Raw genomic sequence first — 23,674 nt, 5'->3', positions numbered from 1 at the left:
CCAGCTATGTGTCACATAACCAACTGTGTCACAACTGTCGCATAACTGCCAACTATGTGTCACATAACCACTAACTATGTGTCACAACTGTCACAACCACCATATTTGTGTCACATAACCAACTATGTGTCACATAACCACTAATTATGTGTCACAACTGTCACATAACCACCATGTGTCACAACTGTCACTTAACCACCAACTGTCACATAACCACCAACTGTGTGTCACAACTGTCACATAACCAACTATGTGTCACATAACCAACTATGTGTCACATAACCAACTATGTGTCACAACTGTCACATAACCACCATGTATGTGTCACGTAACCAACAAACTGTGTCACATAACCACCAGCTATATGTCACAACTGTCACATAACCACCAAATTCTAATCTTCATATTCCTTGACTTTATCCCCTATAATTTATGCAGTCCTTTATATCTGTGGAGTCACAACCTTTTTATAAATTAAATTCTCTTTGCCCACCTTATCCATGCTACTTTTATTTGAATATTTTATGCCAATATTTTACTGATTTGAAGAGTGATTGTTGTATTAAATCAGGAATCTGTTAATAAACAAATGTTATTTAAATGCATATGTATGACTTTGACTACAACTTAAATGACATTTTTAATATTTTTCTAAGTTGAATTTAATACTGTAAAGTGCTTCTATTGAAACTTTCTGATTTACTTTTTTTTTCAAAAAAATGTTTATTTTATTTTTTGTGGTAGAGAAACAATGATTTAACAAATAGCAGTTACAAAGTTATGTAAGACCAAAAGAGAAAAACAATTCATAACAAATCAGAACATCCAAAGTATAAAAAACATAAACAAAATTATATGCACTATTTACAATAAGTGCTACACAAAAACATCAACTGTTAATGAGAAAGTGATTACAGAGAAATTAACTTATGCTGTTGAATAACAGTAAAAGAAATGTCATAAGTTAGACATACATATCTTTATAAAATCACCATTTGAGTTTGAGCATTGAATATTACATTTGTTTATGAAACTTAGATGAAAATATCCCTTTTATTAAGTTTAATCATGTAATATATGCTCTAGGAGAAGGTTCCAGTACATTTTTTGATATTTCTGACTTTGCCTGATAATGTACATAACATTTTTGATAATAAAACATTAATGTATGATGTCAGTTGTATCCCTACTAACAGATTTAGCTTTAGGAAGCATTGTTTTACTGTATCCTTCTTGGGCAGCCATTGAGAATAGGCATTTCCCAGTTGCATTTTTTTTCTGGACAACAAGTTCTAATTAATTAATCAATCAGTCAAGAAGTAACCATTTTTCTAGCTCATGTTTTAGCATCAGCCCTTTCGTTCCTTCCTTTCCTTGGTGCCTGAGGAAACCAGGAGAAGAAGGTGAGAGGTAGAGATCCCATCTGTCGTTTGGTAGGGGTTAGGAGGGGTTTAAGACATTCTGTAGTCCCCATTATATTGATCTAGTAGTATAAGACAGGTCAGCTGGAGTGCTGTGTACTTTCTGATGGGCTCATATTCCCTTTCAAGTTCCTGCATGTGGAGCTTTATTCATGTGCCTTCCCACAGATGTCACTCCTGTTTTGGGACTGCTAACTACCTCTTCCCAGAACTCTCTCACCAGCACCAGATCTCACCCTCCCCTGGCTCCTTCCTGTAGCGTCTGAGTCTATAATTTAAGTAAAATATTTTTGCAGAGAAGCCAGATTTGTTTCTGTCCCTTTTTTATCTGAAGGTAGCAGACAGTGTTAGAGTGATAACATGGTGTTATTCCATTAGATACCAGAATTCTTCCTGAATCTGTTTTATAATTGGTGGACTGTGGAATAAAGCACTCAGAGTAATGCAGATAGACCTAAATATGTATTAATATTTTGTGTCTAAATCAATGAAAGACAACAAAAATGGTACAGCATTGCAATATATAGATTCTCTTGGCATTGATAAAAGTCATAATGGGAACATGATCAATTATTTTTATTTTGATCTGTCTTCTGTCGTAGGAGACTATAGGTTTTGTAGCAAAAATAGAATTTTGTTGGTGTCTTATTTGCATGTCATTTATTATTCTTTTTTCTGTTTGTAAATTGGTAAAGGTGGCTGTGATTGTATTGTCATTGACTACTAAACTACAGTTGTGTAAAATCTTACCATAATGGTAGATGTCCTTGCCTTCACCGCTGCAGTATTCCTTATAAAGGGGAATTCCCTGTCATGTAGCCCTCCGTTCGGCCAGTTTACAAAAGTCTACCACTGCTTTAAGGTACGCTGAATGTCACTTGCGCATTCCTTGCGTAGGGTAGTGCATAAAGGTGATGTTCAGGCATAACATCCTCAGAACTGATTGTCCCAGTGGGAATAGCAGTCCAAGGAAAACCAAGGAGAACCTGCACATCCAGGAAGGAAAAAAGACCAGGGGGATGGAGGGAGGGAGTGAATACTGCAGCAGTGAAGGAAGGACATTACCATTATGGTAAGATCTTACACAACTGTACTATGTCCTTACAGTCACTGCTGCAGTATTCCTTACTAATGGGAGAGTGCAAAACCACCAAGAAGAAACTTCGGAGGAGGAAGCAGCAGAGCCCTCCAAGAAGCCATAAAGAATGGCAGTAGCAAAACCAGCTCTAGCTCTGGAGATACCATATGACTGGTAATGTTTGGTAAAGGTATGCACAGAAGTCCAGGTAGCAGCTTCAAGAATAGAATTGGCATCTAAGCCTTTGAAAAAAGTACCAAAAGAAGCCACAGCTCTAGTGGAATGAGCCTTTACAGAAGAAGGAAGGCTCTCACCATGAAAAGTGTAACGAAAGGAAAACGCCTTAGAAATCCAAGTGGAAATAGTTTGCTTGGAAACAGACAAACCTAAAGACCTAGGATGAAAGGAAACTGATAACTTGTCAAATTTTCTGATAGCTTTAGTTTTATCCAAATAAAATCTGAGCTATGCACATCTAATGTCTGCAGCACCATCTCACTGTCAGATTGTGGAGAGGGAAAAAAGTAGGCAAATTAATAGACTGATTAAGTGGCAACTCATTAACCACCTTGGGCATGAAAGAAGGATTAGTACCCAAGGACACCCTGTCCTCATGAAATATCAAAAAAGGTGGACAAGCCATAAGGGCTTGCAACTCAGACACCCCGCTGGCAGAAGTAAGAGCTAGCAAAATAACTGTCTTCCAAGAACAGAGTTGCAAGGAAGCTGAAACAGCAGGCTCAAAAGGAGCCTGAGTCAGTTTTTCCAGAACAAAATTAAGATCCCAGGGGAGGAGGAACAGGCTTCCTGGGAGGTCTAATATTAAGGACGCCTTTAAGAAATTGCTTAGCCTGAAATCTAGAAACTAACGGGGGAGTTAAAGGCAGACAAGCAGAAAGAGCTGATAAGTGGGTCTTAATAAAAGAATAGGCCAAACCAGAATTGAGCAACTCACAGAAATAAGAGAGAACCAAAGGAACATCCACAGAAAGTGGGTCCAGGTCACGAGAAAGACACCAAATAGAAAACCTCTTCCATTTAGATAAGTAGGATTTCCTAGTAGTAGGTTTCCTGACCTCCTGCAGGACCTGCAGCATGTCCTCAGAAAAAAAGGTGTCTATGAGAAATCAAAACCATATCACCCACAATGTCAGTTGAAGCATGGACAGGTGAGGATGGATGAGAGACCCCTCATCTTGTGTGAGGAGATCTACCCTGTGAGGTAACTTGTGATGATTGCCCTTGGCTAGATACAGAAGTAGAGGGAACCAGTGCTGTTGTGGCCAAAAGGAAGTCAAGAACAAGATTTTGTGGCCAAAAGGGAGTCAACAACAAGATTTTGGGAGCATCCTGTTGAATCTTGAGCAGGACTCTCGGAATGAAAGGAAGTGGAGGGAATGCATAAAGAAACATCCCCTTCCAAGAAAATGAGAGTGCATCCACCTTCCATACCAGAGGACCTGGGACTCTGGCACACAGTAGAGGAAGTTGTCTGTTCAAAGGGGAGGCAAAGAGATCTACTTGAGAAGTACCCCACTTGTGAACAATGTCCAGAAACACATCCCTGTGAAGCATCCATTCATGTGATTGAGTGAAGGACCTGCTCAGATTGTCTGCCACAATGTTCCAATCTGAAGGAATATAAACTGCCTGAAGAGTCACTAGACATTGGATAGCCATATCCCATACCAGAAGTGCCAGCCAGCAAAGATGATAAGATCTCGTACCCCCCCCCTGTTTGTTGATGTACCACATGACTGTGGTATTGTCTGTGAATACCTTGAGAGGCCCTGCAGAGAAGAGAGGATGAAAGGCCTGAAGAGTCAGTGTAAGAGCCCTCATCTCTTTGATGTTGATGTCCTCCTTCTGCTGATGAGGCGACCACACTCCATAAACCTTCAGGGAGCCAAACGTTGCTCCCCATCCCACATCTGAAGCATCTGTGAACAGATCCTGAGAGGGAAGAGGAGGCTGAAAAGGGAGCCCTGGATTTACAGACACCTGCTGAATCCACCACAGAAGTTCTTCCTCAAGACACAGGAGAAGAGGAACAGGAAAGTCTAGAGGATGTGCATGCTAAAGCCACACCGACTTCAGAAACCACTGGAACTTTCTCATGTGGCATTTGGCCAGAGGGAGCATTGGAATGGTGGAAGCCATGAACCCCAGAAATCTCAGAAACTCACTGGCTGTAATGGAGGCCAGGGGAAGAAGAGTTTGAAAGAAAGAAATGAGAGTTAATGCCTTTGGAGGAGGCAGAGATGTCAGCATTGGCACCACAACCCAGAAAGACATGATCCTGAGAAAGAGTCAGGGAAGACATTTTGAAGTTTATTGTGAACCCCAGGCTCTGAAGAAGAGAAATGGTAAAATGAAGATGTTGCAAAAGGACCTCTGTTGAAGATGCTTAAATCTGCAGGTCATCCAAATAGGGAAAGATTTGGATCCCTTGAAGCCTGCAAAAGCCAGTCACAGGAGCAAGGCATTTGGTGAATACCCTTGGGGCAGTACAAAGGCCAAAGGGCAAAGCACAGAACTGAAAATGCCAGGAAGTAACAGAGAAATGCAAAAACCTCCTGAAAAGAAGATGGATCGGAATATGGAGATAAGCATCCTTGAGGAGGTCCAGAGACACCAGAAAGGCCAGAGGGAGCAAGAGAGGAAAAAGAGACTGAAGGGACAACATCTAAAAAGGAAGGGACCTTCAGAAAGGTGTTGGAAAAGGTCTAGAATAGGTCTTCAAGCACCTTCTTTTCTGGGCACTAGAAATGTTCTTTAATAAAACCCTTTCACCCTTTGGGACACAGGCACCTCTTGAATAGTACCCTGAGACAAGAAGTCTCAAAGACCTTCTGGAAGAAAGGAAGTTGTTCCCGAGGACGCTGTGGAATGCTTATAAAGCATGGAGAGCAGGAAATCCAGACCATGATGTACCCTTACCGGATGATTGACAGAACCCAAGAATCCTGGGTGATTCAAAGCCAAACCGGAAGAGAAAGAGAAAGGTGAAGAGAAAGAGGAATGTGGCTGGGAATGGGTGGATAGTCAGACAGCACATGATTTGTCAGGAAAGGAAGGCTTAAGAATCCCTGCAGTCTGAGTGGCCTTAGCAGGAGGAGTCTACCTTTAGAAGGAGGGTGAGACTGCCTATGAACAAAGGCCGGCTTAGAAGGGTAGTTTCACTGACATTTAGACACAGGAGAAACAAAAACACGCTTAAGCTCCAGTAAAACCTTCCCCTTGTCCTGAAGACACTTAAACAAACCAGCAGCTGCTTCACCAAACAAAAGAGTATTACCCAGAGGAGCATCTGTCAGCTTAGCCTTAATATCGTTGGTGAAGGTTGAAGCAGAAGCCATGAATATCTCTGCAGAACCGAACAAGAAGCAGCAGCCCTAGAAGAGGCATCTGCTGCATCATAACTACATTTGATAGAATGACAAACTACCTGAGAGGAAGTCCCAAGCAAGGAAAGAGCAGAAGATTTACTCTGAGTCTGGAAGATCAGAAAGTATCTGACAAGCCTGAGATAGAAGAGCCAAGACATATCTAGAGATATGGGTCTGATAATTAATAGCCCTAAAAGCTAGGGTAGCCGAAGTATAAACCTTCTTACCCAGCCTATCCATGGTTCTACTGTCCTTGTCAGAAGGCAGTAACTTGGACGAAGGAAGAAATTGAGTTGGCTTGTCAGAGACTACAGACACCACAGAGGCGTCAGCAGCAGGACATTTAAACAAAAAGGAACAATCCTCAGGCAGCCTATAAAACCTATCAGACTTCCTGAGGGCAGGGGGCAGAGAATCCTGTACTTTAGAGGCAGTAGGAAAAAAACATCCAGTAATGCAGGCAAGACAGAAGGAATGGTCATCTGCAGTAACTCATACTACCTCTTATGGATATCCGAAACCTGGGCACAAACCCACTTAAAAATTCCATCATCCTAGAGGCCGTACCCTTAAAGGAAATTTCCTCAGAAGGATTATCTAGAGTATGAGAATCCTCCTCCTCAGACCTGTAGTCTAAAGGAGAAGGAATCTGGGTAGAGTAAGCAAGGGAGTCATCATCAGAATTCACCTCAGAAGAATGCAATCCTCTGGGCCTTTTAGGGGAAGAGGAGGACCAAGGAGGAGCAGTAACTGAAACCCCTTGGGGAGACCGCAATGACTGTAAAGCATTAAATAACCCCAGAGTAAAGGCCTACCACTCACTTTGTAGATCCCTAGGAGCAGAAGAAACATGGTTAGTTTTCTTTTTTTTTTTAAGGGGACAGAAACCAGAGAAGGCCCAGACTCATTCCACAACTGCAGTTGGAACCTGTTCCTTAAAGAGAAACTGCAGAACCCCTCTAGACCTCTCAAAAACAGTCAACCGTGGTTCCCGCTAAATGCCCAAAATGGACACCTGCAAAGCCTCGTCAGATGTGCTACCCACCAGATTCTCACTGGCTTCCAACCCAGATGCGGTAGAAGAATCTGACAAACAACCTGGGTGAGCCTCCGGGTGCATAATAACCTCAAGAGAAACTCCCAGCAGAGGCTGGACAGTGGAACATTCCGGTTTTACCTTATACATCTTCTTCTTCCCTGACGGCTGACTCCCGGGGCAGGAAGTTCCATCCATAGTACCTGCAGCAAGAAGTTTAAGTTGCTGGTTCTCAAGATACAAGGAAAGGGAAGAAAGCCTACTATGAAGAGTTTTGGGGACAAATGCCTGACAAATTGAACAAGACATATGGTCGTGAGCAGCACCTAGGCAAAAAAGACACATAATGGCAGTCTTTATGGGGAATCAGTCTCCCACAGTGGCATCTACCCTTCCTGGATGACATTAACTCCAAACAGTCCAAAACAAACAGAAAAAGTAACCAAAAAGCAGCTGGGTACTTATCTGCAACTATGAGGACTCCAGCAAACAGGAGTAAGCACAGGAATGCCAACAAACAGAAAAAAGTTAAAAAAAAAACGGTTGGAGGTAACAGACCAATGGTTAAAACAGCATTCAAACTGGTGGCAAAGAAGTTCAGAGGATGTATGCCTGAACGTCACCTTTATGCCCTACCCTATGCAAGGAGTGTGCAGGTGATGTTCAGCGTACCTTAAAGCAATGGTAGACTTTTGTAAACTGGCTAAACGGAGGCTACACGGCAGGGAATTCCCCTTCACAGGGAATTCTGCAGGAATGAATGTAAGGACATCTCTTCATAACTGTTTGAGAAATGAAGTGAAATCAGTTTGCAGTTTTGTTAGGAAAATGTTTCTGTTTCATGAGTGAGGTGAGTCACAGGTAAATGTTGTCTGTAAACTTTCTTTAAGAATGTAAATACCAGAAGAGCAATGGTTGTACTGTGTTCAGGATGCAAAACAAGTTGTAATGTACAGAACAGTATTTGGGAGGAAAACCAGACTTTTATCTGTTTCTGGATACCACCTTTCTTTGATCTGTAAAGGAGATTGGAATAGCTCAATGGTCCCATAATTGAATAAGCCAGCAGATGTACCGCCTTTGTGTAGTAGGACTACAGTACAGTTTTCCAGAATTTAAGGGCATGGCTTTCTGGGACTGAGCTCCAGGCTAATGCTGACTGTTGGTTAATACAGGAGGTGATGATGAGATACTCTGGGGTGTTCAAGGAAGGAAAAACAAACTAGCTCTTGCTATTCCATGGTGGCTGAATAGGTTACAATTTCTTGCTCAAAGATCCTTAACAACGCAAAAACATTTTTTGTAGCCACAACGTTTTCCACGCTTGGGGTGAGAGCTGACCTCAGTTCAAAGCCTTTAGAAGTGACTGAAGTTGCCAAGAGGTCTTTCAGTTGGTAAGCCTATGCCTCCAACTAAAACCAGTTCTCTGTTTATGCAGGGAAGTACTCTGTGTGCCTCCAGTTTATCACTTTCTATTTCATCCTAAATAATCTCAAACACCTGTATAACTGTATATAATAATGTCATACACCTGTATAACTGTATATAATAATCTCAGACACTTGTATAACCATATGTAATAATCGCAGACACCTGTATAAACATATATAACAATCTCAGACACCTGTATAACTGTATATAATAATCACTCACATCTGTATAACCATATATAATAATCTCAGGTACCTGTATAACTGTATGTAATAATCTTAGACACCTGTATAATCATATGTAATAATCACAGACATCTGTATAACCATATGTAATAATCGCAGACACCTGTATAACCGTATGTAATAATCACAGACACCTGTATAACTGTATCTCATAATCTCAGACACCTGTATAACCGTATGTAATAATCACAGACACCTGTGTAGCTGTATATAATAATCTCAGACACCTGTGTAACTGTATATAATAATCGCTGACACCTGTATAACCATATATAATAATCTCAGACACTTGTATAACTGTATATTTGATTTTGTTTTTGTATGGTCAGAGGGCACTTCTACAGGGCAGGATTATGACTCCATATACTGGCTAATGAAGCAAGACGCTGTCCGGTTCGATTCTCAGCTAGAGCGTCTTCTGTGTGGAGACATGCGTGAATGGGCGTACCTTCGTTGAAGGTTGTGCATCAGGGCTGGTAACTCGGCACGTAAAAATCAACTACCAGTCATTAGCGGATCAGAGTTCCGCTGTGGCGACCCCTAACCGGAAAAAGCCGAAAGACACAACAACAACAACATACTGGCTAATGAAGCATTCATTAAAGGCGTGCTGCAGCTCTACCCCTTGAAGAAATCCATCCCTCCACTGGATTTGAGCCTTATGACTGGCAGTTTTTTTTTTGTCCCCTATTTGAAGTCATTTGTTGGAAAACACTTTTTCTGATGTTGTCACCTTTACACACACACAGCCACAGAGCTACAGATCATTAAGTTTGGGGGAATAGGGATCAGGTGGCCTTTAAGACTGACTCATTTCTTCCTGACACTGGTTTCAAAATGTTTCTTAAAGCAGTCTATTCATCTTCTTGTTTCTTTGCTGTGATGTAAGCTAGAGCATATAGTGCTTTTTTCACCCTGGCCATGCACCATTGTATTGCACTTTACCAGTTATGATTTCTTGAGTTTAGTAAGACACAAGAGTTGTTCATCTCCTTCTCTCCATGGGGAGGAGGAATCAGTTGCCAAACAAACTCTTTCCAGGTTGATTGTCATGTGAATTAACTTTTTCTATCACCATGTCAGCCTCCTGCCTCCCTGTCACAAGAGCAGGAGCAGATATTATGAGCCCTGGCTGTGCAAAAAATAAAGAGAAATTTTAAGTCAAAGATGTCAAATTACAAGTCTCACTGTTGCAGCATAGAAGCATTTTTTGCATGGTGGGAAAACTCTATGCATCTCCAAGTATGGGAGCTGCACATCTCACACTGTTGCTAACTGTAGCTACTCACTGTGATGTTACTTTACTTTGGAATATGTGGACTAGTCCAGGGTACTAAAAATTCAAACTTAATATTAATTTCTTCACATTCACTATTACATGTTTGCACTTCTGAAGATCACTGTAATGGTTTTTGGAATAATATTAATCACCCTTTAATAAATGCTGCAGTCAAAGGTTATTCTGCTAAGGGTGTGGCCACTTCCTGGCTTTGTTTCAAGAAATCCTTAATTGAAGAAATCAGTGCTATGGCCAGTTAACCTTTGTGTATATCTTCATCAAATCTTATCGCCTTTACTGTGGGACTGACGTTTCCTTTGGTATGTCTGAACTTTTTGATTCAGTCTCCTATCTCTTAAGTCTTGAGAAGCATTCCATCTCCTTACATCCTGCCGGTTTGCTGCTTAGGATTCATTCCAATTTTAGGTGACATCAAGGGAAGTCCCCAGTGTTAAATGTGACAGATGCAGGTTTAACATATTGGCTGGCCTGTAATGAGGCCATCCTTGAAAATCCAAAATACTCTCCCCCCGCCCTTTAGATGACCCCTACATGCCCAGTTACAGATTCTTGTTTGTCCAGTATATCCTTGTATATTACATGTTATCAGTGCAGGTATCATACCTTCATTGTTATGTCTTACTCTGCAAGAGGTGTGCTTGCCAGCTGCTTAGGGGAAACTGGCAGATTTGGGGGCTAGTTGTGCTTATGTGATCATCACAGGTTACAAGGGTGTACGGCAACATCAAGAACATGCCTTAGGCATGGAATCTTCCGTGAGGACTTGACAAGTCTTTACTGGTAGCGACATCATAGGACCCATCAACAAGGGTCCCCTCACAGTGTAAATGATATGGTAAGAATGTTATTTTTTCTTAGTTCATTTACTTCATTTGGGCTGTTTATTCCTTTGATTAACTGTTTGAGCAGGTGTTTCACATTATGCATTTTTATTTAGGTGCAGTGTTTTCTTTGGAATGTTTTTTTTTTTTAGATGGCCTGCACCTGTCTGCATTGGGATTCCTGATACTGGCTAAAGCTCTTGCCATCCCTATAGTGCCTGTTTTAGGCAAGGTTCAAATGAGAAATTCACCACCATAATAGGTACAAGCAAGCAAAATCTGAGGGTAATGCTACTTAATGTTATTAATGCTAGAAGTCTAAACCTCAAAATGCACTCACTCGAGGCACTCCTTAAAATGGAGAACATTGACATCTGTGCAGTGACAGAGACGTGGTTCAAGGTTCCAGAGAGCACCCCTGCATTACCAGGCTATAATTCTTACCACACCTTTCGGCCACCTCAGCTGGACCAAAACACTAAAGGCAGAGGCGTGTCCATATTCATTAAGGAAATCCACACCTCCAGGCTAGTTGCTCAGCGTAACGCATCAGACATTATCCAAGTGCAACTAACTCTTGGCAAGACCGCAATCCAAATTGTAGCTTGCTACAGATCCCCCACCATGCCCCAGGATTCCCACTCATTTCTTGATTCACTGGAAAATATTAGGGTACAACCTAACACCCTAATAATGGGCGATTTCAACTACCCCACTATTAACTGGGAAAACTACTCATGTACCAACTCTTGTGCTAAACATTTTCTGGAATTCATAAATTCCAACGCCTTGGATCAACTTATCCACACCCCCATCAGGGGCAGCAATATCCTAGACCTGGTCATTACCAACATGGGCAACTGGTGTTCCACACCAGAGGTCAATTCCTTGTTGGTCAGATCCGACCACAAGCTGATCACCCCAGACATACACATCCCACCCCCACCCCCCATTAGGGAAACCACCGTAAAAAATTTCTCCAAAGCCAACTTCACGCTTCTTAAGACAGAAGTGTCAAACTTCACGACACCCATGCTGACGGACAATAGAGGTACTACTGCTGAATCCTATATGAATGCACTTTATAAGCACTTACATAAGTGCATGGATTGTGCAATCACTAACAGAGTCAAGATGCTATCCTCCAAAAAAAGGAAGCCAATCTGGTGGTCCCCTGCCGTAAACAAACTCCACAACAGAAGAAAGAAACTGTTGCAGAAAAGAGTAAAATCCCATGATTGGAGAAACTCCATGGTCAGCCTCCGTAAGAAGGTGAGATCCCTCATAAAATCCTCCAAAGCTAGTTATGAAAACAAAATCGCCACTGATTCTAAAGACAACCACAAAGCATTCTATAGCTATGTCAAGATTCTCAATGGCAACACTCAGATCTGCTCTGAGTTACAGCACAATTGCACTAAATATACAGAACCAACTGATACTGCCAACATCCTGGCAGATAAGTTCAGTGCTAACTTTACCCCTCTCTCACCCCCTAAAGGGCCCATCTCTATACCAGAAGAATGCAAAGTTCCTGTAATCATGGCTGCACAGGTGAAAAACACACTCTCCAAAGCCAAGAACTCAGCATCCATGGGACCTGACAACATCCCAGACTGCATTTTACACGAACTACAGAACAAACTGGCACCCCACCTAAGTACCATGTTCAATCATAGCCTCACCTCAGGCTTTGTGCCCACTGAATGGCGCACAGCAATGGTTATCCCATTCCACAAAGGGGGAGTCACCACAGACCCCCCGGGATCTACCACCCCATTAGCCTGATGAGCCTGGTCTGCAAGGCTATGGAACATATCATCGTGGAACTTATAAACAATGACATTGGTAATTTCCATACTCTGGACCCTACCCAGTTCGAGTTTGTAAAAGGCAGATCATGTCTCTTAAACCTGATAGGCTTCTTTGAAGCAGTCACCAAAGCTGTAGATAAGGGTAAGGTGGTTCACACAGCCTATCTAGAACTCCCCAAGACTTTTGACACCATCCCCCACTCTGGAATTATAGATAAACTCAGTAAACTAGGTATAAATCCCTATGTCACAAGATGGATTGCCAACTGGCTCACTGACAGAACCCACAAAAGTAGCAGACTCTAAATCTAACTTCAGACCAGTGACAAGTGGAGTACCACAGGGTTCAGTCCTGGGTCCTCTCCTTTTTGGTATCTACTTCTCTGAAGTACAGGCTAACACAGAAAGTGTTTGGCTAACTAATTTCGCAGATGACTGCAAACTAGGAGCCATAATCAAGACTCCTAACGATGTAGACATCCCACAAAAGTGCCTCACTGAGACAGATGCCTGGTGTCAAAGCCATGGCCTCAAGCTCAGTGCCAAAAAGTGCATTGTCATCCCTTTTGGTAAAAACTCTGTATCCATGAACTACCACATAGGCTGTAGTCTACTTAACACCGAAAGTGTGATGAGACCTTGAGACACAGGTGGACAGTAGTCTCTCCTTTGATAATCACATCGCCACAGTGGTCAAGGAATCCTTCTATGTGGCACACCTCATCACAAAAGGTTTCTCATCCAGAAAAAAAGAGATCATTGTTCCCCTCTATTCATCACTCATTAGGCTCGTTATAGAGTACAGTGCCACTTTTGGTATATACCTCACAAGATGTCTACAACAACTGGAAAGGCCGCAGAAATACCTCACAAAGAGGATTACCGGCTTCAGATGCCCTGTGCAGACCGTCTCAAAAAATTCCAGCTTTACTCTGTCGCATATTACCTACTCAGAGGTGATCTCTGCCTAACATACAAAGCTATGTCAAACCCAGAGATGTTGGAATGCTCCACTTAAAGAAATCCCAATCCCTCCGAGCTACATGCTCTAGGGACCTAAACTTTGTCACCACAGTAAACTGAACATGCTGGAGGGATAGATTCCTATCCCAGAAACTTCCCATAATCTGGAACAGACTACCTATCTATATCAAACAGAGCTCCTCATTAGCACTGTTCAAGAAAAATCTTGATGATTGGATGGGAAATAAGAAATTCACCCCGGGGATCACTTCTGTGGCTCTGCTTCACAGGGGCACAGGAAAATAATTTTCTTGGGTGGCGAAAGCCAGGTTACCTTTTTTGGCTAGGCTTATATAGGCCCTAGGGCCAATAGCCTAGTGCCTACCTATGAACCTATAAACAAGTACTGTTTTTAATTTAAGGATCTTATGTTGAATGCAAATTGCAAGAGGGTTTTCCAGTGCCAGGAATGCACTGTAGCCATTCCTAGTATAGAAGCTGCATTTTGTCCCATAAAAATTTCCAGTGTTTTTATTTGCTGACTGATTGAAACAATTAGTAATGTTTTAAGTATATTCTACTATTTGACAGTTAAAGTAATTCCGTTAGAGAAGAGGGATAATTGGTTATTACTTGACAGTTCTCTGAATTTAGTAAAAATAAGGTCTAAAATGGCATTTTTCTAAGTTGGAATATTAACAAATTATGTTACACTGTACTATGTTGTAAAGCATGCAGGAGTATCATCAATTTTCCTGTTCTTTCTTATGAATGTTTAGCTCGCCAAGATGAACTGTGTCATTAGACGTCTGTATGAGACAAGCTCTTTGAGACGTTTGTCAGAACAACAAAGAGGAGTTTTAGGAGATTTATTAACTCCTATTGCACTAAGACCAAATATGAGTTGCGAACATTCAGGATTGATACCTGTAACCTTTCCTGTTAAATTTAAGACATACCGTGGTGAGACTGATTCCTATAGGTGCCGTTCATGCAGCTCTGCAGTTCCACCCTGAAGTCATGGAAAAGCCAGACTTGTTAAGCACTCCTCTCCACTGTTTAAGCTATAATTTAATGCTAGATCATTAACAGTGATGAACAGGCACAACATGAGAACAGCAGTTGATTTAGAGATAAAAAGTTCAAAATGAAGTGTTTAATGCCTTCCTGCCACTCGTATAAGGTGGTTTCTCTCTGCTTGGCAGATGTAAGTGAAAACACTTAGCACTACTAATTGTTTTCCTCTGTCTTTGTAGTACTTGAGAACATCCTGAAGTTCCATGAAATACAGAGAACTAGGATTAGGTCTGCCCAGTATAATGTAGTTGTTATGTACTCGTACTGTCAACATGGATATCTAGTAGCAGGTGAATTTCTTGATATCCAAAGTTCAAACACATAGCCTGGGCATGATTAAAGACTCAGTCATAATCACCTGTAATGCCTCCTCCTCCTTTTAGGGCTTTCTTGTTCTAGTTGTATGCATCATAATCTTGGATGTCTATACCCCTGTTATCTGCTATCAAAGACTTTATTAAAACATCCAAAGAAAATGTTCAGTCTTTATTAAAGTGATTTGCAACTGTTCTTATCTTCATGTTTTTTATTGCTGTAATGCCTCTGTCTATGGTTCCACTATAATAGTTTCATGTTTTGTAATCATTTCCCCTTTTTTCTGTTATTTTTAATTGTCTAGTACTTCTCCTCCATAGTCTCTGTGGAATGCTCTCTGACCTTTGATGTCCTATAAGGCACTCCGTGAAAGCTGTCCATTCAGCGCATGAAGCAATTCTGAGGACTGGGCTGTTTATGTTTTTACTAGTGACAGCAGTGATATCAAAGTGCTTGGTTTAACTCCTGATCTATTTGAGCTAAGCAGGAAGTTCAGTTGACAACGATATTGATGAGGTTGTGTGCCTTTCTCCATACTGTAGCAAATGGCATTTGGGAAATCACAAATAGTATTGGTTTGATAGGATATAATGAATTTCTTTTGATGCTGATTAGTAAATGATAAAAATATATATGTTATATATATATATATATATATATATATATATATATATATATATATTTTTTTTTTTACTGGTGACTATTACTTTCATTTAGTAGTCGCACTTAGTCACTCTTAGTTCACATTTTGACATTGCTGGACTACTGTTTCTGTTAATGTTTTAAGTGACCGTATTTGTATGGGTAATGTATTTTTGTTTGGAATACAGGGGAGGAAGTTAGTGAATAGTGTGGCTCTGTTTGAAAATTAGCTATGAATATGAAATTACGAATGAGCTCTGTAATGATCCTTACAAAAGCTGCGTCACACATTGTTTCACACATTCACACACACACAAACACACACAAACAGTTGCCCTTGGGCAAAGGAAAGAAATCTGGTGCATTATTTCAGCTCTTCTTTATGTAATTTGAACTGTTATGTTTTGTTTTTTTTGAAGAAAATGTAGTATAAACCTGTAGGAGGTGTATAATGCAGGTTATGAGGGATCAAAGGCTTGCTCATGAAACTCTTTTGGAAGGTGATTGAGACAATATGAAATGATAATGCTGGGAGCAGACCATGATGTTTGCATGGGGATCATGTATGAAGTACAGCACAGTATTGTGTTAAAGTTCCGTGTGTGTGTGTGTGTGTGTGTGTGTGTGTGTGTGTGTGTGTGTGTGTGTGTGTGTGTGTGTGTGTGCTTGCATACAACTACAGTAGATACAAAATGTTTACACACCCCTGTTAAAATGCCAGGTTTTTGTGATATAAAAAAATGACACCGTAATAAATCATTTCAAAACTTTTCCCACCCTTAATGTGACCTATAACCTGTACAATACAATTGAAAAACAAACAAAATTGTTAGGTGAAAAAATATAAAAAAAATGTACAATAAGCTGGTTGCATAAGTGTGCACACCCTTAAACTAATACTTTGTTGAAGCACTTTTTGATTTAATTACAGCATTCAGTCTTCTTAAATACACACCTGCCATCAATTAAAGAGACTGATTTAACCCCAAATAAAGTTCAGCTGTCCTAGCAGGATTTTCCTGAAATTTACTCAGTTGCCTGCTACAGCAAAAGCCATGGTTCACAGAGAGCTTACAAAGCATCAAATGGATCTCATTGTTGAAAGGTATCAGTCAGGAGAAGGGTACATAAACATTTCCACAGCATTGGGTATACCATGGAGCACAGTGAATACAGTCATCAAAAAGTGGAGAAAGTATGGGACAACAGTGATGTTGCAAAGAACTGGACATCGCTCCAAAATTGATGAAAAGACAAGAAGAAAGCGGGTCAGGGAGGCTGCCAAGAGACCTACAGCAACACTGAAGGAGCTGCAGGAATTTCTGGCAAGTACCGGTTGTGTACTACATGTGACAACAATCTCCCGTATTAGGGTTGCAAGACGAAAACCTTTTCTTACACAGAAAAACATCCAGGCCCAGCTAGAATTTGCAAAACAATACATAGTCTCCCAAAAACATGTGGGAAAATGTGTTAATGGTCTGATGAGACCAAGGTTGAACCTTTTGATCACAATTCCAAAAGGTACGTTTGGTGCAAAAACAACACTTCACATCAACAAAAGAACACCATCGCCACAGTGAAGCATGGTGGTGGCAGTATCATGCTTTGGGGTTGCTTTTCTTCAGCTGGAACTGGGACTTTAGTCAAGGTGGAGGGAATTATGAACAGTTCCAAATACCAGTCACGTTTGGCCCAAAACCCTCAGGCATTTGCTAGAAAGCTGAAAATGAAGAGGAATTTCACCTTTCAGCATGACAATGACCCCAAGCACACATCCAAATCAACAAAAGGATGACTTCACTAGAAGAAAATTTAAATTTTGGAATGGCCCAGCCAGATCCCTGACTTAAATCCAATAGAAAATCTGTTGGGTGACCTGAAAAGTGCTGTGCACAAGAGATGCCCTCACAATCTGACAGATTTGGAGCTCGTTTTCAAGGAAGAGTGGGCAAATATTGCCAAGTCAAGATGTGTCATGCTGATAGACTCTTACCAAAGAAGACTGAATGTTGTAATTAAATCAAAAGGTGCTTTAACAAAGTATTAGTTTAAGGGTGTGCACACTTATGTAACCAACTTATTGTACGTTTTTTATTTTTTATATTTTTCCTCTTGCAGATGTGTTTGTTTTTCAATTGAATTGTGCAGGTTATAGGTCACATTCTTCTTTTTCGGCTGCTCCCATTAGGGGTCGCCACAGCAGATCAACTGTTTCCATTTCTGTCCTCTGCATCTTGCTCTGTCACACCAACCACCTGCATGTCCTCTCTCAGCACATCCATAAACCTTATCTTAGGCCTTCCTCTTTTTCTGTTACCTGGCAGCTTCATCCTTAGCATCTTTTTCCCAATATACTCTGCATCCCTTCTCAGCACATGTCCAAACCAACATAATCTTGCCTCTCTGGCTTTTTCTCCAAACCTTCCAACCTGGGCTGACTCTCTAAAATACTTATTCCTAATCCTGTCCATCCTCGTCACACCCAGTGCAAATCTTAACATCTTCAACTCTGCCATGTCAAGCTCTGACTCCTGCCTTTTTGTCAATGCCACTGTCTCCAACCCATATAACATAGCTGGCCTCACTACCCTCTTGTAGACCTTCCCTTTCACTCTTACTGGTACTCGTCTGTCACAAATCACTCCTGACACTCTTCTCCACCCACTCCATCCTGCCTGTACTCTCTTCCACACTCACCATTACTCTGAACTGTTGATCCCAAGTATTTAAACACATCCACCTTCACCACCTCTACTCCCTGCATCCTCACCATTCCTCTATCCTCACTCTCTTTTACACACATATATTCTGTCTTAGTCCTGCTGACCTTCATTCATCTTCTCTCTAGAGCTTATCTCCACCTCTCCAGGGTCTCCTCCACCTGTTACCTACTCTCACTACAGATCACAATGTCATCTGCAAACATCATAGTCCACGGGAACTCCTGTCTGATCTCATCTGTCAACCTGTCCATCACCATTGCAAATAAGAAAGGGCTCAGAGCTGATCCTTGATGTAATCCCACCTCCACCTTAAACGCATCCGTCACTCCCACCGCAGACCTTACCGCTGTCACACTTCCCTCGTACATATCCTGTACCACTCTTATATACTTCTCTGACACTCTCAACTTTCTCATACAATACCACAACTCCTCTCTAGGCACCCTGTCATATGCTTTCTCTAAATACACAAAGACACAATGCAACTCCTTCTGAACTTCTCTGTACTTCTCCATCAACACTCTCAGAGCAAACCGCATCTGTAGTGCTCTTTCCTTGCATGAAACCATACTGCTGATCACTAATCATCACGTCCCTTCTTAACCTAGCTTCCACTACTCTTTCCCATAACTTCATGCTGTGACTGATCAGTTTAACCCGTCTGTAGTTACTACAGCTCTGCACATCACCCTTATTCTTAGAAATCAGTACTAAAACACTTTTTCTCCATTCCTCAGGCATCCTCTCACTTTCCAAGATTTCATTAAACAATCTAGTTAAAAACTCCACTACCATTTCACCTAAACACCTCCATGCTTCCACAGGTATGTCATCTGGGCCAACAGCCTTTCCGTTCTTCATCCTCTTCATAGTTGTCCTTACTTCTTCCTTGCTAATTCACTGCACTTCATGATTCACTATCCGCACATCATTCAACCTTCACTCCCTCTCATTCTCTTCATTCATCAACCCCTCAAAGTACTCTTTCCATCTGCTCAACACACTCTCCTCACTTGTGAGTATGTTTTCCTCATTATCCTTTATCACCCTTACCTGCTGCACATCTTTACTAGCTCGGTCCCTCTGTCTAGCCAGTCGGTACAGGTCCTTTTCTCCCCCCTTAGTGTCCAACCTTTTGTACAGCTCTTCATATGCCTTATCCTTAGCCTTCGTCACCTCTCTCTTTGCCATGCACCTCATCTCCTTATACTCTTGTCTACTTTCTTCATCTCTTTGACAATCCCACTTCTTCTTCGCCATCCTCTTTCTCTGTATACTCTCCTGTACTTCTTCATTCCACCACCAGGTCTTCTTTTCCTCCTTCCTCCTTCCAGATGTCACACCAAGCACCTTTCTAGCCATCTCTGTTACTAGCTCTGCTGTAGTTACCCAGCTATTCGGTAACTCTTCACTGCCACCCAGTGCCTGTCTTAACTCTTCCCTGAACATCACCTCACAATTACCATTTTTCAATTTCCACCATTTGATCCTTGGTGCTGCCCTCACACTCCTCCTCTTCTTGATCACCAATGTCATCCTACAAACCACCATCCTATGCTGCCTAACTACACTTTCCCCTGCCACTACTTTACAGTCTTCAATCTCCTTCAGACTGGCCCTTCTACATAAGATATAATCCACCTGCTTGCATCTTCCTCCACTCTTGTATGTCACCCTATGCTCCTCCCTCTTGTTAAAATACGTATTCATCACAGCCATGTCCATCCTTTTCACAAAATCCACTACCATCTGACCTTCTGCATTCCTTTGCTTAACACCATACCTACCCATCACTTCCTCATCCCCTCTGTTCCCTTCACCAACATGCACATTGAAATCTGCTCCAATCACCAGTCTCTCACCCTTGGGTACAGTCATCACCACTTCATCCAACTCACTCCAAAAATTTTTTTTTATCATCCATCGCACACCCAACTTGTGGAACATATGCACTAACAACATTCATCATTACACCATCAATTTCCAGCTTCATAAACATCACTCTATCTGACACTCTTTTCACCTCCAAAACACTCTTAGCATACTGTTCCTTCAGGATAATGCCTACGCCATTTCTCCTCCCATCCACACCATGATAAAACAATTTGAAACCGCCTCCGATACACCTAGCCTTGCTTCCCTTCCATCTGGTCTCTTGCACACACAATATACCAACCTTCCTTCAGTCCATCATATCAGCTAGCTCTCTTCCTATAACAGTCATACTGCCAACATTCAAAGTTCTGACCCTCACTATCACAGTCCTAGCCTTTACCTGCCTTTGGGCATGCCTTCCACCTCTTCTCCTCCTTCAGCCAACAGTAGCCCAATTTCCGCCAGCACCCTGTTGGCCAGCAGTACTGGTGGCGGTCGTTGTTAACCTGGGCCTCCACCGATCCGGTATGTATATCTGTACTGTTAGCTGCATGTATGATTTGGCAAAATTTTACACCAGATGCCCTTCCTGATGCAACCCTCCCCATTTATCCGGGCTTGGGACCGGCACAAAGAAATGCTCTGGCTTGTGCATCCCCAGTGGCTGGGTTAGGTTATAGGTCACATTAAAGGTGGGAAAAGTTTTGAAATTATTTATTGTAGTCTTATTTTTTATATCACAAACACCTGGCATTTTAACAGGGGTGTGTGAAGTTTTTATATCCACTGTATATGCTTGTGTTTGTGAACCCAGTCAAGGACTTTCTAGAATATTCTGGAGACCTGAGATTTATAAATGGCACAACTAATATCATATATTGGCTTAGACATCTGAAGAAAATACATAAATAAATGTTTCCATAGAAACAAAATACATTGTACACGCCATTTTTAAAAAATATACTACAACAAGCATGAGCCTACCTGCAGAACAACATAACTTATTTCACCATTGCACAAATTTAATGGTAACTCTTGAAAAGTAGTTCCATGAACAATAGTAAAACACCTAGTGTGATACTGATTAAATTGCAAAACTGAATATGAATACATTTACATTGTTTTTATCCTGTCACAACTAAAACCCAGAAAAAAATAAGAGCAAGTCTCTGAAAAAAGTCTGCCATGGTTCAGTATTTCCAGTTGTACTCTATAAAGTTGCTAACTAATATGATATTATACTGGAGCGGTGGAGTTTCACAGAATAATAAGTTTCAGAATGCCAACAGAAGCTCTACCTTGACACTTTTAGGTTCATAGACAAGTACTAGGCAATCTGCACTTGTGGGCCATTTTAAGCCTAGCCAGTTTAGCTAGGAAATAAACAAATAATCCCCCTAAAAAGAACATAACAGCTGCCACTTCAGTAATACTCCTATTGCAACACATACTAAATAAAAGCAGAACACTTAAAACAAACTGCAACAAGCCACTGTAGTATGAAGGTACAACCAAATTAACAGAACTATTGTGTGATGTATGCCCAGTGTGTGTTTAACAAAACAAGCAGGCTGTTCAATCATGATTTTAGTCAGCGTTTTGGTCACTTGATAAAACCGCACTACATACAGTGATACATAAATTGGCTAGCCCTTTACAGGGCTATATAAGGCTTTTCATTTAGTTCATTATATTATGATTTTATATATCTATAACAGTTCAGTAAAGGCTTTTTAGTCTGAGTTGTAAAACTTTTTCCTTAGTCGTTTATGAAAGTTGCAGTCATATTGACAGACATATGTTCTGCATGGGGTGAGATAGTTAAATGTAGACTTTCAGAAAACTGGTTGTTTGTGTGCCATTTATGTTTTGTTTTTTTTTTAAATCTTATGATAAAGAACATTTTCTGGAGAGTAAGATAGATAAAAATCTTCTGCTTTATTAATTCTTTTTCAGATTGATCCAAACAGTATTGCTGCGAAAGATGGTCGCATTAGAGAAGGAGACCGAATTATCCAGGTAATATTCTTGTCTGTGCAGTACATATTTAAGTTTGTCTACTTGTACAGTTGCATTAATTTCTTTTTAACTAGCCTCTTTACTGGGTCTGCTGGCTAGGATCCGCCACATAACACAAGCACTCAGGTCACTCCAAGGCAAGTACAAATATGACTCAGTCATTGTCCATGCTGGTGTGGATGACCTGAGACGTACCTCCCTGGACTACATGAAAAGAGACATAGAGGAGCTCTCTGAGTATGTAGCCCAGGCCGGTATGACCCTGACCTTGAGTAGCATCTTACCCTCACCAAGAATGATGCCACAATATGAAGACAAGATGATCAATTTCAACAATTGGCTTAAGTACTGGTGTCATTCAAAGGGGATCCAATGCCTGTCAGCTTGGGATGATATGCTCGACAAGCCACAATGCTTCACTAGGGACGGCTTGCACCTGTCACCCCTGGACTTTTGAATATTGGCAAAGGCTCTTGCTACCCCCATAGTGCCTTTTGTAGGCAAGGCTCAAAAGACAAACCCACCTCCATAGGTATCACAAGGGATAAGAAACTAAGAGTAATGCTACTCAACACCAGAAGTCTAAACCTCAAGATGCATGCACTCGAAACTCTCCTTAGCATGGAGAACATCGATATCTGTGCAGTAACAGAAACCTGGTTCAGGGCTCCTGAGAGCACCCCAGCACTACCAGGTTATACCTCATACCATGCTTTTCGCCCCAAAACTTGGACCGAACCACAAAGGAGGGGAGTATTGATATTCATCAAAGATACCCACACCTCCAGGTTGGTGGCAAAGCACGAAGCATCAGAGACTATCCATGTGCAACTAACAGTGGGTAAAACTGCCTTCCAGTTTATAGCCTGCTACAGACCACCCTCCCAAACCCAGGAACCCCACTCGGCCTTCCTGAGAACACTGGAAAATATGAAGGTCTCTCCAAACACCATTATATTGGGCGACTTCAACTACCCAAACATAGACTGGGAGCATTACTCTAGCTCCAACACCCTAGCCCAAAGGTTCCTAGAATTTATAAACTCAAATGCTATGGAACAACTTGTTACCACTCCCACAAGAGGGGAAAACATACTAGACCTGATCATCACCAACATGGGGACTCTATGCTCCAGACCAGAAGTGTATCCCTCACTGGTAATATCAGACCATAAACTAATCTCACTGGATATTCACATCCCGACCCCACCCCCTGCCCAGAAAACCACAGTGAAAAACTTCTCTAAAGCAAATTTCACACTCCTCAAAACCGAGGTGGAATCCTTCAAAGCCCCGGCCTGTGGAAAATCTGCCCAGACCGCAGAATCCTTTATAAACGCATTCTATGAACACCTTCAGGAATGCATGGATCATGCGATCCCAAATAAAACCAAGACCCAATCCTCCAAAGGCAGACGTCCTGTCTGGTGGACCGCAGCCATAAACAAACTGTACAATAGAAGGAGGAAGCTACTAAATGATAGGGCAAAATCCCAAAAAGGGAAGGCATCACTGATCAGTA

General features: G+C 41.5%; 1 protein-coding gene across 1 annotated transcript in view; it reads left to right on the top strand.

The window, feature by feature from the left end:
* The window catches only part of LOC122807051 (E3 ubiquitin-protein ligase PDZRN3-like), a 439,175-nt gene that overhangs the window by 345,748 nt on the left and 69,753 nt on the right, over positions 1–23,674 (top strand). The window contains exon 5 of the mRNA XM_044077973.1: positions 22,090–22,152. Within this exon, the coding sequence (XP_043933908.1) occupies positions 22,090–22,152 (63 nt within the window). The remainder of the gene's footprint in view (positions 1–22,089; positions 22,153–23,674) is intronic.

The sequence above is a fragment of the Protopterus annectens genome, chromosome 7.part0 (assembly GCF_019279795.1).
Source record: "Protopterus annectens isolate FY-2018-M chromosome 7.part0, PAN1.0, whole genome shotgun sequence".
In the NCBI taxonomy this organism is placed as follows: domain Eukaryota; kingdom Metazoa; phylum Chordata; order Ceratodontiformes; family Protopteridae; genus Protopterus; species Protopterus annectens.
This window is presented reverse-complemented; position numbering and strand designations above follow the sequence as displayed.